Consider the following 17,073-nt stretch of genomic DNA (forward strand, 5'->3'; position numbering starts at 1 on the left):
CACTGCTGCTGCCCGGCACACGTGCTTTATCCGTGGACCTCCTATTGGATGCCCCTACAGCCAAAGTGTGTCAACAAGAGAACAAAGATCTGTGAGGACAATGTTTCAATACATGTAGTCAAAACTACTGCAACAAATGCCCTTTCATTTACACATCCATCTATTCATTCTGCCCTCAGGAGCGCAGGGCTGCAAGATACTGATCAAATTCTACATTGCTATTATATCACTATATTCTACAAGTGTGATATTTTTTAGTTATAAAAGTGCACATCTCAGAAAGTTTCGGACTTTTCTGAAATAATACTTTGATGTAGTATGTAAACAGTTTTCAAATATAGCAATTCCTCCCCAGTCCTCAGTAGGAATGCATCAATACTGATCCTGGTATCCAATCGATACTGTGCTTATTTACTCATAAAACAAATGCGATGTTACAAATAACCAATACCATCTGATACCATGTGACATAAGTCTAGCGTAGACAGCATTAATAAATCAATAAAGGTTGACAGGGTTGGTGACCACTGCTCTAGAGAGACTATTGTCCTACCCATGTACATCCCCTGTTTGGTTTTAGTTTCAGTGGCCCTTTAAAATACTTTAAGAATACTTGATGTGACATGTTTAAAGACTAACCTTATTTTTGATCAGAATAATTTACTTTTGTGGGATCACGCAAATGCCTTGATCATTTAAAAAAAGCTTAACGATGGCAAGAACTCTCACAGCACATAACAGATTTGCTAAGTGGAATAGAATAAGCCTCTAGCCAAAGACCAATACCATGACAATTAAGAAACAACATACTGTTCAGCCCAACTCATGAGAATGTACAAGACATCCAGACACTTCCATATTTAAGAAACTTATCAAACCCTTAACACAAAGTTAGCACCAATTCACATAGGAAATACAACTGAAAGAAGAAGTGGGGGGGTGGCCTCTGTATTTTTTCAGGGACTACCTGAGGAGCCGATTGTGCATTTCCTCTGCCCGCTCCCTTTCTCCTCCTCGGAATACCTCTAATAGCACCATCTTCACCTCTAACTGCACTAGACAGCAGCTGTAAGAGACAGACAGCAGCATAAATCAATCACATTCACTTTAAGTTAACATTATTTTCAGCTGCTACGCTTCTTTCTTCTTTATGGTTTTTAATCCAAAAACCAACTTGACAAGGCCAATATCAACCAGTAACAAGAATCTTCCAAAAATTAACAGATGAATTTAAATATCTAAAGAATTAAAAAAGCAAAATGCAATACTTAAAGCATAGCACCTGTCAGAGATAATGATGGTGGAGCATCATTTATAAACGCTTACCTGACATGACTTTAGCTGTTTCTGCTGGTCAATCTTAATCAGCTGGACCTTGGCCCTCTTCAGCAAGTGGAGCATCCTTTTGTTGGCACCAGAGAGGTTGAGTCTTTGGATAGGACTAACCTGTTCCACCGACACCTGAGAATCCCCTGCATCTTGCCTTTGTACATCGGTGCCTTCCAAGCTGGTACCCTCTACTAGAAGAAAATTATAAAATCATTGGAAGGCAGTGCTGCTTAGGCATCTATCATACAGTCTGAAAGACTGGGATCACAGTCAGACTAGGCATAATTTAATTTATTACAGGTCAAACCCCCGACAAATTAGGACTTGTTGACTTTCAGTAAGTTTCAGTAAGCAAGTTCATCTGCAGACAAACTTAAATATGGCATTTTCCTCCAAATGCCTGTTTACTTGGTAAACATATTGATAGACATGGCCCGTGTAAAACTTATGGCACAATTTACACTTAATGCCATTTGATTATTGATTATTTTTTGTCCTTTCACTGATGCATATTATTGATTAAAAAAAGCTAACTTTCTATCAGCAGATAGTCATTATTAAAAGGTCTTAGGACAGCAATTGGGGACTGAATAGGCTTCAAAATGCAAAATCTGAAAACCTCAAGCAGTGTGAAGATTTCATGTTTTATGTGACTTCTAACACTGAATTAATACACAATGTTATCAAGTATGCTCAAGTTAAGTGATTTGGTGATTTCTGGATGAAGTCAACATAATCCTTACCGACTGCTTTGGCTGCATCTTCACCTCCTTCAACAGTGGAAACTGCTGACTGAACAGCCGTATCATCAACATGTACAGCTAGTTTACGCACAACTCCTGGAGAGTTTACTTCCTCTATCTTTAGATCAGAGTTCCTCTGGCTTCCTATATCTCTGAAACATGAGGATTCCTCTGTACCCTGGAGCTCGCCCTCTAGCTTTACACCATCATCTTTGTAACTGGCCATTCGCTTCTGCCTTCGCTGAGCCAAGCTCGCTGTGAGCTTCTTTAGCCTCTCATAAATTTTAAGGTGAGTGGAATCATAAGCAACTCTTCCAACCTTCTTCCGAGGGCCATCGGACATCTCTGTGACACCTCTGGGTTTCTGTCCCTGAGACTTCGCCTTTCCAACAAAATTTCCATCGCCATCACTGATGTTATGTAATTTTGCCCTCTTTTGCCTTCTTTTAAACTCCTGTGTTTGTTGGACATCAATCTGCTCCAATTCAATGCCAGACTCATTCGGTAGGATTTCAGTTTGAGCAGGCTTCTTTACAGGCAGTCCAGACATGCCTTCATCATCCATGAACCTCTTGGGTAGCTTGATCACTCTGGATGGCCGAGCACTCATCACGCCACCTTCAGCAAGTCCTTGCTGACTTGCTACTCCTGCGTCCTCTGCCTGTCCTGGCAGCTCCTGCTGTTGATCTTCTCTCACAGGGGAGTCCACTACTTCGTAGGCATAACAGACAAGACGTCTTCTTTTCCTAGGGATTTTACCCTCCCCTTGCAACTGAGACTCGCGCATCTTCCGCATCAGCTCTTGCTCTGGCGTCCTTCTATACCCAAATAAAGATTTACGCCGTTTTACAACAGTGGGGGATTTTTTAGGAGAATGTGAAGAATTTTCCCTCAGTAACGCATCATCAGGAGGAACTGCATCCTCCTGTCCTGCCTCAGTCCTGACTTCTAGAGAAGCTCTCATAGCCTTGGGGTTCTTTCTCCGTTTCCCAGTAGTTTTGGGAGATGTGGAATCATCAGTAGTGAGCACATCCTTGGTTTTTCCATCCTCTGATTTGTCTAGATCAGCAGTCTTAACAAATCCTCCAGAAGGGCTTTGGTCCAAATTGTCAGCCAAACTTTTTTTGGACGTTCTTCTTTTCCCCTTGACCAGCGTCAAAGTCCAGACCAATTTCTTCTGCCTTGTTCTATTTTTTAAAATGATGGCCTCATCTTGCCTCCTTCCCTTTCTTTCATCTTCTGCAGCTGCCACTTCATTGCCCGGTTTATCCAACACTTCATCTACACCTCCATTTTCTTGTTTATGTGAGAACTCAATTCCTTTCTGAGCTGTTTTCTCTCTAACCCCACGCAAAGAAGCCTTTTTTACTTGTTGTCTACCTGATGCATTTTTCTTGGTCACGTTTTTGCTAGCTAATTTAACAACAAATTTGGGCCTTTCAATTTTGTGGTCTTTTCTGAGAGTCTTTACACATTTCTTCTCAGGCTGCTCTGCTTCAGCAGTGGCCCTCAAGAGTTTTTTTCCAGTGGTGGCTTTTTTGTCATCTGAAGAGGAGTCAGGAGCCAGAGCAGGGTTCTCCTTCGATGGTGCTGAAGAGGATTTAAGAATACTGCCTATTATGGAGCAAAGAAAGAAAGAAAGAAAGCAAGAAAGAAAAATCAGTACACATTTGAAAATTCAACTGACATTAAATACTTAAAAAGAAGTTTTTGAAGTCATATCCACTGTACCTCAGACTGCAATTAATGTTTATCATGTCACTATGTATCAAACATAAGACCATACAGACAAAGTCCCTGTGCAATGAATGATTTAACGCATAATTCTATAAATTAAGGGATAAGACATTATGAAAATTAAGCAAATTAAAATATGTCTATTACTGTGTAACACACCATGTCCAGAGCACAAGGACCAACGACCGTCTGCCTGAAAGCCTGTGAAATCTCCCTCCTGTAACACACAAGAGACAGAAGCATGTCAAGTGGTGGTTGCCACAATTTTACTGTGCATTACGACTATGCAGGAGACTTGGGGGGAGGGCAAAAAATTAAGCACAGTGTTGCTCTTTGCCCTGCCACTGATTAAAACAAAACAGACAAGAAAAAGACAAACATTTATCTACGGCAAAAGAGTGATCTGTTGGCCAAGAGATTTTCATTTTGGTACAAATGATGTTGTTAGTAGGGTTTCACAAAGAACAGAGCCAAATCTGTATCTGTAGATATTTGCTTAAAACCAACAAATGCACAAACGTTCGGCCTATGTCTTTGGTTAAAAGTTTCATGTAATTTCTGATAAATTGACACTTGAATAGGTGGGCTTTTCATTCAACTTGAGGACTGTTTTTGAATTGTACACATATTTAACTCTGGGGTTTCTGAACTTGACTCCAACTATCGACTCCTCTTAACCTCTTAATTGGAAATAATAGCATCAGAACCACTGATAAAGGGATACAAGTTTGTGCAGTGATATGATGAAAAACAATGCTTTTCAAATTTCAGAGTCACTGAACAAGAGTTAACAAAAGAACTGACTCTTTTAGCATCTACTCCCCATCACTTGGCCTACAACAGAATGGGTCTTGGAGCTGGAAATAGTCCTGCATGAGAGACCTCGTTCTGCAAAATGGCAAAACAGCCAGGTGTAAACCATGTAACTCTGTATTAAATTTTAACAGTATCACAAGTACACTAATGTACCTAGTCAGCAGCAAATATCCTTAAGCTCTTCGGTTTTGATCAAAGATTTGACAGTAAACAGTTAATTACCACTTAACAACAACTGTTTATCACAAAAAAGGAATCTGCCAAAATTCCAAACCAATATCTGATGACATTTATTTTTAAAACCAGAAAACCATAAAGTTTCAGTGATTCAGGGTAGTGTACTAAAACATCTGCATCTCATTCATTTTACATCATTTCTTACCTTACAGAAAATCACAATTCTCTGCATTGCTAATCCAAGTGAATCTATCTCCAATTTCCATATTTTCGATCCACATTAGAACATATGCATGTTAAAATATAATAAAAACTACCAGACATCGGCACTGGGCCACAATTCCCACTTTAGTGTAGGGCTGGTCCATATGACTATTTGATCTTATTGTGATAAACTGCATCATGACATGCTTTTCTGAGCATATCATGCATAAAGTCAATACATAAAAACACTTCCCAACCGCATGTTTGACTAAATCTTGATTAACAGTGTGTGAAACGTTGAACACAAATCATTGTATTTATAGTTTAATGTAGTGCTGCTTTGTTTTTTCCAACTTAATCAAATATATATTGTGACATCATGTACGGTGATTTTTTTTTGCCACACGCCCGGCTCTATATCAGTGCATCGTTAGATGATACAATTACTCTGGTTTATTCAGGTTTATTAAAGCACTGATGGCACTGGCATATTCACATGCCCGTTAACACATACAATTTTCCTCAAATAGGAAATGAAGAAGAAGGAAAGAAAGAAAAAAACCCCACAACAATGCATCATTATTTATTTCCGCTTCAACTATAACAGGGAATGCAGGCTATATACGTCCCAAACCGCCACACTATTTTAAAACATTATGCACAGACTGCTTTTGCTTTGTTCTAAAACCACTGAAATTTTACAGAAAAAGTCATGTGTAAAAAAACATCAAGAAACATACTTGACTTAGAATTTATTAGTGTATTTATGTCTATAGTAATGGAGCTGGCTAACTTAAGTACCACAAAGTTGTTACACACACTGTCTTGTGGCTTGAAACAAATCTATCAAATTTTTTCTGCTTAAAATGGAAAACAAAAAATTAGACCACCAGCAGTAGTGTATACATGCTTTACAGAGACTTTAATAGCCTTTAATAACTAAAGCCACAGAGGCAAACTACTTTGCCTTTCCAAGGTGAGATAGTAGCATAGCCCCAGAACCAACTTCAATGGAAGCACAGTCAATGGGACAACAGTGAGAAAAGAAGAAACACAGAACAGAAAATCATAGTTAACATTGTTCAGACGATTCTTAGGGGCTTGGATAATAAAGGAAAAATTTGGTCTCTGAATTAAAAATCTTCTCTGACTAATAAGAGGAACAATGGAAAAAAAAAATTTAATATATTTTATTTTTCTATATAAATTTATTTTTTGATTTTTCTGTGAGCTCCTGTTTATTTCAAAACAAAAGCAACAATGCTCCTTGGCAAAAAGCTCACTACAGAAGCTTGTAATAGCCATTTTATTAGCTACACCTACTAGTCTGCAATGTTTACCAATTCATCAGTTAATCCAAACAATTCATTTTCCTACCAAACACAAAATCACAAGACAGTGCAGGTCATTTAGAGTTAGCAGTGGGCAGTGTGGGCAAAATATGTAACATGGTACAATTAAGATCACTGATAGTTTCAATAAACACCACTGTATACCCACACAGGGTATTTACGCATATTTTTGTCAAATAAAACCACTTTGGATGCTTAAGTGAATCTTTTTTAATAATGGCGTATCATTCTGGCTGTCCCTTCAGTTTTAATATAAACCATATTTAAAAACTGAAAATTTTTTTGGGCAAAATATTAAAACCAAAAAGTTGACAACAACAACATATTTGGCAGATTTCAATACTGCTTTCTAACCCTTAAAAAATAAAGGCAAGTGTATTTAAAGCCCACTGCTTCTCTGAGAGCCGCAAAAACAGTGCTGAATGTTGTTTTAATGCCCAAAAGACATAACTCATGTGTCTGTTTAATTCAGTATGTAGTCCGCTTATCTGCCCGATAAGGTGACTTACTCTCAAAATATTTCATCATTTATAATTACTCTTCGCTAGTTACATTTTCTGATAAGGGCATTTGTCGGCTTCTCGTCCGAATTTTCCCGTTTAGCTTTAAATGGCCCAGTGGTTATGGTGCCTTTGACGTTATAATAATAGCTGCTGCACCTTTTAAGGTAGAACAGGAAAATCTGAAAGAGAAACCTGCAAATAAGAAGCTGACTCCAGCCTCGTAGTTTATGGTGGTATTTAAATTTTTTTTTTTGATTAAGGTTATTTAAGCCATCAAAATATTTTACAGGTTGTATGTACAGAGCTACCTATAAATACGTGCCACGATAGGATATTTTGACAAAGTAGCACAGCTCAGCTAGTCTCTATGCTAGGCTAATAGCCAATAGCTCTTCCCCAGAGACTTTCTCCAACTCTATTTTCCCCTCCGTTAGCTCATTACAATCTGAGGTCTTTTCTTTTGATAATAAGCTGAATCAACTTACCTCAGACTGCCACTTACTATATAAGTAAAGAAGGAATCGGCGTGTTTTGCACTGTTTATACAATCCGTTATCTTCATGTACTTTAATACCGGTATAAAGGTAATGACAAAACTAATACCTTTTTCAACCGGTATACCAGATGAACCACTACATCGCTCACCATTACTTCGTTTTTCTGCTCAATAGAGTTTAATTTCAGTTCCAACAATTAAACAGAAACAAGTGAAACCTTCAGTGACATCCTCTGCTAAACAGACAGTCATGCAGTTCCTTCTTTGCAAGAAGCAAAACAATCACAAAAAGGACAATTTAATATAATCTATTAATGATAGGCTACAATAACATTATTCTGAAGGCTAACTTCTAGCCCCATGACAAATATGAAAGTTTAGCTGATTAACTGGCATATTAATAATTGCAATTAACAATTTGTCTGTTCTGTATAGTTTATGCTGTTGATACCCAGTAGCTAACAACTCACAAACACAACTAAACAAACTTTCGGCATCACTGCCCTCTAAAGGATTTATCACACCAGTCAGAACTTTTGTCGTCATAACCCCCATTATGTGTCTCAACTAATCCGGTATCTGCTTTTCAACCGAGCAAAGAAATCTCACCTATTTTATGTTCATATGACTATGAAAGCTAACGATGGAAAAATAATTGTGATGAGTTTCACAGTTCACAGTACTCTATTAGTCCCAAAAAGGGCAATTCATCTGCAGCCTTCTCGTCCATACTCAAGACTAAACACACACACACACACACACACAAAATCTCACAATATAACAATCACTTAAAACGACTATTATACACATTTAATAGCTTGATAGCAGAAGGAATAAAAGACTTGGAATAGCGATTTGTTCTACTGAAGGGCGTAATATAACGCCGACCTGACGGCATTACCGTAAATTCACTGGACAAAACGTGAAGCTTTAACTTCAATTAGCCCAAATAACTGAGATGAGACAATTCTGAAATAATTGTGAAAGGCCTACCAACTACCCATTGTAAGCTTTAGCCACCCTATTATTATAATAAGCAGTTTATGGGCCCTAAAAGCGTTACTTATGAAACAAGACCTACCAAACTATGCCCAGAACAAAGTTAGCTCATACATTTCTTACCAGAAGCACAAGTATGTTTATTCTCTATGGGTTAAGTAGGCTTCAATGTGGTGTTACCACACTGCCACGCTAAACAGGGTTACTGCCTAAACATGCTACAAATGCCGAATGAGAGGCTTCTCAGGCTGCAGTTTAGAGTCAGAAGCATCGTCTCAGTCAGAAAAATGAAAGCTTAACAATTTCACATGATTTCAGACAAGTACGATGCTACCTGGTGTTTACAAACTTCTATTATTTCTTAACTACTAATCAGCCTCATAAAAGCTACAACCTAAAAGCAGAAAACTTAAGACACCAAACATGTTACGGCTTCATTTGCGGTTGGGTCAAATTATGCATCACTTTAAATTCTATGAAATTAAAATGCATTTTTTGATAGAATGCAAAATGTTGACATTGCAGATTTTATTTTCTAAACATGGAAATGCATCTTATAATATTAAAACCAATCATCCTCAGCATTTCAGAGAGATCCAGAGAAAAGAGGCAAACCCTTTAGCATTTTTTGCGTTTCATAAGGAGCGATCCTTACAATACTTACGACCGATACTAAAATACTATTTGGATAGAATTAGTTTTATTTGACAGAAAAGTAATTTTTATGGATATTTTCTAGTCCCTTGTCAGTCATTTTTATGGACTGCGTACTTCTAAAGAAGGTAAAGATTCAGATGTTTTTGCCTTCTATAAAATGAGCCACAGAAACAACCCCAGGTTATATCAATCCTGGGTAAAATCAATCTGACAGTAAAAATGCTGTCATATCCTATTGAAAAGTAGTTTAAGAATGAAGGCACTTGTTTATTCATCATCACTTTGACTAAAATCAAGCCAATATGTGCTGTCCTGCCTCAAGTGTATGACTCAGAACAATAAATGTTAAAAAAAAGCAAAAAAATGAATAATAATAAATAAAATTATATTTTTTCCAAAGCAAATGACACTGTTGTCACTTAAAATAGCAAAACAGGTAAGCGTACGATCAACAATGGCTAAATGATTTTTTTATACTATTTTGGAGAGTCATTTATATTGAGATATCTTATCCTGTGGTAAACTGGCACTACCTCACCCCCAAGTCCAAAACTAATCCAATCCCAACAGTACTTAAGTCAAGTTAATATTAAAAATCAAACTTTAAAAAAAAAAAAAATAAATAAAAAAAAAAAAAAAAAAAAAAAACCTTGTTAGCTCATGGCACTGGCCATATTAGGCAGAAGAAGAAGAAGAAGAAGAAGAAGAAGAAGAAGAAGAAAATATTAACCAATCATACCATGTTTAACTTCCCACTCCCATCTATTAAATTTGACTTTAAATAAAATGCACCCATAACCTGCACACTTTCCCTTCAACATGTTAGACACCACCAGCTTCACTCCTCACAACTGCCACTAGGGTGCACTGTTCCAAGAATCAAGACACATGGACAGCAGCAGACACCAAGCAGCTTAAAGCAGGCGTGTTACAGGATATGGGTATAAGTAAAACCACGCTAATCACACACTGCAACGTAAAACCCCTTAAGGCAAAATAAAAAATGCTAAATTAATTAATGAGGAATGTTAAACTTAAAAACTTGACAGTTCTCAAAGTAAATACAATCTTATATGTGTATCTTAATATGCATCATTCTTTGTGCTACAATATTTTGCAAACTCCACAACTTAAACAGGAATTTAACTGATCTTTAAAATGTTCCGGATAACTACACTGCAAAATGGTTTATTACAGTGAAACTTAGAATATCTTTACAGTGATGATGACAGGAACCAGTGGTTGTCGCATTTCATTTACTATAATAAACCATTAGTGAACCTACACGTGTCTCGAGTTTTTAAATGTAATATGGATAATGGTAAAATGCTAAAATAGTGGTAAATAGTTCATAATGGTTTTTAAGGCAAAACGGTCACAAAAACACTGTCATGAACAGTCACACATCATAAAACAACATCTCAGATTATTCATAAACATAGTTTATGTAGCTTAGGTAAGGTAGCTTGTAGTCATTAAACTCTACAGGTTCCTTTGACCAGCACTGTGAAAACATCCTGACTTGGCAAGTTTCTCAGTATTTCACCTCAAACCACTTTGATGTCTTAATGATCACATTGTGCAGAATTTTGGAAAAACCAATGGAATTACGCTTTAAATGTACAACTACACAGATGACAGCGTCTTAGATGAAAAAGTCATTTTAAGAAAGGCTACAGAACTACTAAAACCCAGACACGTCATAACCACACACACACACACACACACACACACACACACATATATATATATATGCATACACACCCCCTTGAAGATGTCCGTAAGGCTGACCACTGGAATCTTCAGCATATTCATCACTATTGTACAACTGTCCTCCAGGTGAATACCTCTGGACCAGCGTGATGCTGAGTAGAGGAGTCAGAATACTGTGGCTCTACATTACATTACACTCAACTAGATTGCATCAGTCTAACAGCACGATGGTGAGGTCACCCAGCTCAGCTCAATCCAGCATCTGAGCCTAAGTGGAACTGAGAGTGAAACGAGATTAAACCTGTGCTTGTGTGCATCACTTCACTGACCTTTGCATGCGTTGTTGCCCAAGTCCACTTACTATGAAAGAATGTTACTTACCAACAAAAATTCTTAATCAGGTCATGTTCACAACCTGTAAACGTTCATCAGAGCAGGTGCATGCAGCCAGACTGTATCAGATATAGCAACACAGAGTTTGTAAACTTGTTTCCACATCTGTACGAACATATGCAAATAGCTTTTTTGTTAACTCAAGTGACTCCCTTTGAACTCTGTATTCAATACATGGGAATTCCTGCAATTTTTCAAAATGTGACTTTGCATAATTACATGGTTGAGATATGAACCAAGTCATTCTGAGCGGTGTGACATGAGACGCTTCATTCTAGAGAAACGTACTGAGTCACTGGTGACCAGAACCAGAAGTCTGAGTTTAATCACTACAAAAGCTCCTTCACTGACACTTCTGACATGAAATGGTTGAATAAGTTTCCTGATGCCTGAGACATTGCGTTATAATTGTTATGGGGTTTTTTTGCCCTGAAGTGATTTCTCCCCACCCCCATTTTAATTATTGCTTTATCATTGTCAACACTACATACAAAGGCTCAGAAGACACATGTAGGTTCACTGGTCATTTTGGATAGTAAATAAAAAGCTTTGTAAACACTGTGAACCATGTTTTCGATCATCACCACTGTAAAGAAATCTTGAGTCTGCAAGTTTCTCTACAACAACTAATCCAGGCCGTGTTTTATTTGCCATCTCTTAAGAAATGTGGTATGTACAGCAGTGGTTGACCGACTAACCATACTTGCACAAATGTCTACAAACTTAGCCCATCAGCAAAGACTTGTCTGCCTCTTTACTTCAGCACTGTAGCCAATTACAATGGAAGTGTAACCAAGTTAGCTACAATAGCCTTACAGCTGCTGCGCAAAATTCAGACACCAAATATGTTTTAGCTGATTGACACAGTTTACGAGAAGAAGAAATCTGTGTAAATCTGATTTGGGGGGGAACCAATCCTTCAACAGCTAAGAATTATATTTAAAAAAGCTGTGTGCTGTCAAGTTGGGCTGGGCAATAAGATTATGTTTTATTCTTATAGTGAAAAATGATGTCACAGTAAGCTGAGCATATTGCGGATATCATCAGTACTTAAAGGACACTGACTAACCACATGTTTCAGCCCTGTTTAACTGGATATAGTGCAGCGCAGTTTGTAAAGCAATAGAAAAGTTCATCATAGTTGTAGATTTGTTGTTAATATTATAAATTATTATAACTTTTTTGTGGTCCTACAGGTTCTATTTTGTCTGTTTCAACTTATTAAATCTCAGAAAAACGAAATATCGTGATGCATAAGGTACGACGTGAAACTGTGGTGAAATATCGTGATGGGATGTTTTTTGCCATATCGACCACCCGTACAATCAAGCCGGGTGTCCATCGTGTAGCCGTGCGACAGCAAATGAATCTAAGAGCCGCAGCTCTGCTCTCGGGCTCTGTTAGAGCCAATACACCGCCCACCATCTGTCTGGAAAAGGGGGGGGATTGAATTTATCCACCGTGGCTCGTCTTTACGTTACTATAACGTTACTATGCTCATAACTTACTACAACGTAAACTTAGCTTGCTGTCGTTATATGACAATCTCTGGACTTCATCGGCGGAAAACTGAGGAACATTTCACCAGGAAACGTTCTCGACTCCTCGATCTTCTCGGTATAACCTTCACAGAGTCTTCGATCAAGTGAAGCTCAGCAAAGCTAGCGTTAGCTTTAAAAGCTGGTTCAGGCAAGACAACAACAAAACTCCTAAAGCAGCCTTCGCGTCTGGGTGAAGTCAAGACTAACGCTGCATTCTGCCCGAAATTAAGTGGCAAATGTGATTTCTTTGGACAGCCTGACCGATGTGACTCCAAAGTTCCCCAACTTACCCCTAGACGTGCGGCTAACAGAATGAAACAGGTCGCACAGACAGATGGAGAGCGAAAATGCTCAGTAGCTACCAGCCCGGCTAAGTATCTGGGTGGCGTCATGGCTGCAGGGTGAGTAACGTTATCGCCCGCCAACAGAGCGAGAGAGCCCGGGAAAGCCAGCCGTGCCCGCTCTCTAGACGCTCTGCTCGAAGCTCAGCTACGAGTGTGAAGTCAGCTTCTTCTTCTTTTTTTCCCGTTCCACCTTAAACTGTGCAGCAGCCTCGGGCTGCTTAAAATGGTCCCATTTTAAGGTGGAACGGGAAAATTCGAACTAGAAGCTGGCAAAAAATAAGCCCAGCGCCTGCCTCGTACTAGCTAACCTAGCTAGCTTCGTTAGCAGTACAACAGCGAGGTGGCTAAACTCGAGCACTCACGCTCGGAGCCTTTCGGAGCGCAGCCGCTGGGCCGACTCCGCTCAGGCTCCATGACAGTGAGCGCTGCACACGCACCGCCGCTGCCTTCCGAGCCGCTTTCTCAGACCGCACGACCAAGGCCAGGTTTTTGCCAACTAACCTCATCGCTGCCACTGGTGCAGAACCCAGCCTCCTTCTGGCGTCCGAGTTTCTCCGCCAGCTCCAGTAAGCGCAGTAAGCACGGGTCCTCCTGCAGCGTATTGCCGACGTTGATGGGCCTCGGCCCCCTGGACCGAGTCGCTCGGTCTTCGGCCCCCAGCCGGCCCACACGCAGACGCCTCTCCATCTTCAGCTGACTCCGAGATGCCCATGGCCGTCCGGGGAAACGGCAGCGCGCTGGGGCCGACGGGTTTGCGCCTACAGTGACAACCGAGGCTGGTAATCCGCCTCCAGCTGCCGCCATTATGATCGACCACAACAACAACGGTGGTGCTGCGCTTTGGGGAGGAACAAGATGGAAAGGCGCGAGATTGCCTGCGTGGCGCGGAGCATGATGGGAATTGGAGTTTATTATGAGTTTCACTTTGCGTTATGTTTGCTGTTCCAATTTATTGGCATCTATGTGTCTGCTGTGGTCTTGATTTTATTTTTATTGTTTTTGTGTGTGTTTTTACGTGACCGGTGTTTGAGAGCCTCCCACATACCCAATAAGTGTGGCTGTCCATTCGAACTGAATGTGATAAGACCTACACTCTTTAAAGAAATGGCTCCTTTAGTAAAGGGAAGGATTCTATTTAGAACCATGAATTCCATATAGAACCTTTTTGTATAGAAGTCACAGTTCTAAATCAAACAATTCCCTTTACTAAAGAACCCATGAAGACCACTTTTAAGTGTAGGTTTAAATGCCATATAGGAAACGACACCCAGGCCAGTGGGGGCAATAAATGATAATGATGGCTAATTTAATGTTTCCCTGTTTCAGTCCTAAGCCCACCTATACTGCAGACTGCCATGTCTTCACTGTTGTAGATTCAACCGATTGAGCTCCACAAGTGCTTCATAACATTAGTGACTGTGACTCAGGAAACCAAAGAAATGAACGGGAACTGGAGTCTAGAGTTTGTTCTTGCCTTCAGTGCCATTCTCAGTTTTACAGACTCAGTAGACTGGGTTTTACAGAAAGTTAGACATTCATATCACTAATCAGAGAAAACACTCAGCACCAACATGTCTGTATCAGGATTTCGTATCGCTGCGCTTCAGTATCGATTATCTCGTCTCTCTGTGGCTGCAGGCCGGATTTTTGAGCGGCGAGCTCCTGTGGCGCAATCGGTTAGCGCGCGGTACTTATACAGCAGTACTTGTGGAGAAATGCCGAGGTTGTGAGTTCGAGCCTCACCAGGAGCACGAGTTTTAAAACACAGGGCTAAAAACACCCTCGGTCTGTGTTGCTGTTCCTGCAGACCCTCCTGAACAGTTCACCACCAAACCTGACTCATCAGTCCGCTCGGTGAGCCCGATGCTCAGGGGTGTTCGGGAGCTGCTGTAGAGTTGGACCCCAGGAGCACATCTAGCGACCACTCATACAGACTACCTGCAAAAGGCTGCTTGATGGTGTGAATGTCTCTCCTCTTACTTGCTCGTCGTCGTAAACTGTTGTGATGGAGCAAGTTCGGGACTTGTATTTGTAACATGAAGTGTGCAGGACTAATTTGCTTAAACGGCTCGTAAAATGTTCGCCACTTAGGAGTTTGGCCCTCGAGAGTTTACACCACAGGCTCGCTCGGCCGGGCAGGTTTAGGAGGTGTGGTGCGACTTACATCAGCAATCTGATTGGTCGGCGCGCAGCTCATAAAGTTCGTCCAGGGAAAGGAGAGAAAGCAGGCTGGGCTTCAGCGGTGCTGAACAGGGTAGGAGTTACGGAATGCTCTCGTTCGTGTTGTGTGAGTGAGTGAGTGAATGAATGAATGAATGAATGACATATTGGGTAGTTGGGATAACGTAGTGGTTAACACCTCTGCCTTCTACACTGTAGACTGGGGTTCAATCCCCACCTGGGCGAGCACCCTACACTATACCAATAAGAGTCCTTGCCAGCAGAGGTGTCAAATTCAGGTCCAGAAAGTAAAAGTCCTTCCCAGGATTTTGTTCCAACAGGCTGGCTTCTCTAGTTAGATCACACCACCAGCAGAGCTGTCCAGCCTGTTGGAACAAAATCCTGGGAAGGATTTTTACTTTCTGAACCTGGATTTGACACCTCTGGCTTGGTCAAGACTCCTAACTCCGCCTTGACCTACCTATGTAAAATGATCAAATCGTAAGTCGCTCTGGATAAGAGCGTCAGGCAAATGCCGTAAAGGTAAATCTTATTTCGCATTATATTATTGTTGAGTGTTGAGGTTTTTTGTTTGCGCCGTGCTAAGTGTATTAAGAAACAGAGGGCTGATCTCGGATCAGATGTCTTTAAGCTTATGACGGTTATTGTGACAAAAACTGATTCTGGGTCAGCACTCACAGCCCAGATTTGCTAGCCAATCAGAGCCGAGACGGTGGAACATTATTGACCAATCCTGGCGCAGCGGCGGGGTTTGTAGACACGTGAGTAGTTGAACAGAGAAACGTGAGGCGAAGTGAAAGGAGATGGCAGCCTGTGAGTCGAGATAAGACTCCGTGCTCCCCCTGGTCTGTGAATATGTGAAATAACCGATAATTTTAGTAATTCATTACGTTTTGGTTTCTCATTGTATCACATGATTCGTTAAATAACAAAGCGCAGTCCATAATATATAGACTACCTATCGCTCAAACATGCTCTCTTTATTCAGACGGGTGGAGAATGGCGAGGCTGAGGTTAGTTAGCTGCTTATTCGCAGCTCCCGATTCGTTCGGCTTCTCTTTTGGCGAATGACGGTAAAACTAAGGGAGTGTTCACAAACCTGGCCCAAGCTGATCTAATACATCAAAATGACTGGAAACATGTCACACAGAGCAGTAATGCACACGATGAAATGAATAGGAATTCCTTATAGGAGGAGACTGGAACTCTATGTAGGATGTAACTATCCTGGCCCTAAGTCAGTCATGCCTTCAGTATCCACCTCCACCTTCCTATTCATTTCACTGTGTGCCTTACTGCTCTACGTGCCATGTTGGCAGTCATTGTTAATGTATGGAGCTATATAGAACCATATAGTTACTACACATCCTACATCAGCCTGAAGGACCATTTCATCATGCAGTGAACCATTTAAGCTCAATATAGTCATTCCTTTTACCGAAGAACCCTTGAGGAACCATGCTTTTAACAGTGTAGGACCAGAAGCTTGGTGATAATCTTGTGATACTTACATTTGGTCACTAGATTCCTGGTGAGACTCACTCACTCCAGGGTTTAACATGAACTGTTGTGTAACTCATTTGTCTAATTACAGGTATTTGATTTTCACCATTAAAGTGCACAAACTGAAGAGCTGCAGTTGGCAACACAGGTGATCTAAAATAAGGCTGTTTTTCCTTTTTTCTTAAGCTGTGTCCCTGACCTATGCAAGTGTCTTTCTATTCAACCACAGCTTTATAGTCCACATTTATTCACAGTAAAATAATCAGCACTAAATCAACTTATGGAGCAAAATGGGTCATTTGTATAGCCTGAACAAAAGCACAGGAAGAGTTCATTTAACACTAATGACTGTTTGTTTACTAGAACTAGAAAACAACTCCACCAC

General features: G+C 40.2%; 1 protein-coding gene and 1 non-coding gene across 2 annotated transcripts in view; one reads left to right on the plus strand and one right to left on the minus strand.

Moving 5' to 3' along the window:
• kmt2ba (lysine (K)-specific methyltransferase 2Ba) overlaps nt 1-13,846 on the minus strand; it is a 42,423-nt gene extending 28,577 nt beyond the window's left edge. Inside the window, exons 1-6 of the mRNA XM_017715370.2 lie at nt 13,506-13,846; nt 3,969-4,026; nt 2,073-3,686; nt 1,327-1,520; nt 968-1,066; nt 1-54 (exon numbers count right to left, since the gene is read on the minus strand). The exon at nt 1-54 is cut by the window's left edge and continues 103 nt beyond it. Coding sequence (XP_017570859.2) covers nt 1-54; nt 968-1,066; nt 1,327-1,520; nt 2,073-3,686; nt 3,969-4,026; nt 13,506-13,808 — 2,322 coding nt within the window. The 5' untranslated portion in view covers nt 13,809-13,846. The remainder of the gene's footprint in view (nt 55-967; nt 1,067-1,326; nt 1,521-2,072; nt 3,687-3,968; nt 4,027-13,505) is intronic.
• An 816-nt stretch (nt 13,847-14,662) lies between these two features.
• trnai-uau lies at nt 14,663-14,755 on the plus strand. The gene is given in 2 exon segments: nt 14,663-14,700; nt 14,720-14,755. It is a non-coding gene; the product is annotated as a tRNA-Ile (tRNA).
• The last annotated feature ends 2,318 nt before the right edge of the window (nt 14,756-17,073 follow it).

This window comes from Pygocentrus nattereri, chromosome 1 (assembly GCF_015220715.1).
Source record: "Pygocentrus nattereri isolate fPygNat1 chromosome 1, fPygNat1.pri, whole genome shotgun sequence".
Taxonomy (NCBI): domain Eukaryota; kingdom Metazoa; phylum Chordata; class Actinopteri; order Characiformes; family Serrasalmidae; genus Pygocentrus; species Pygocentrus nattereri.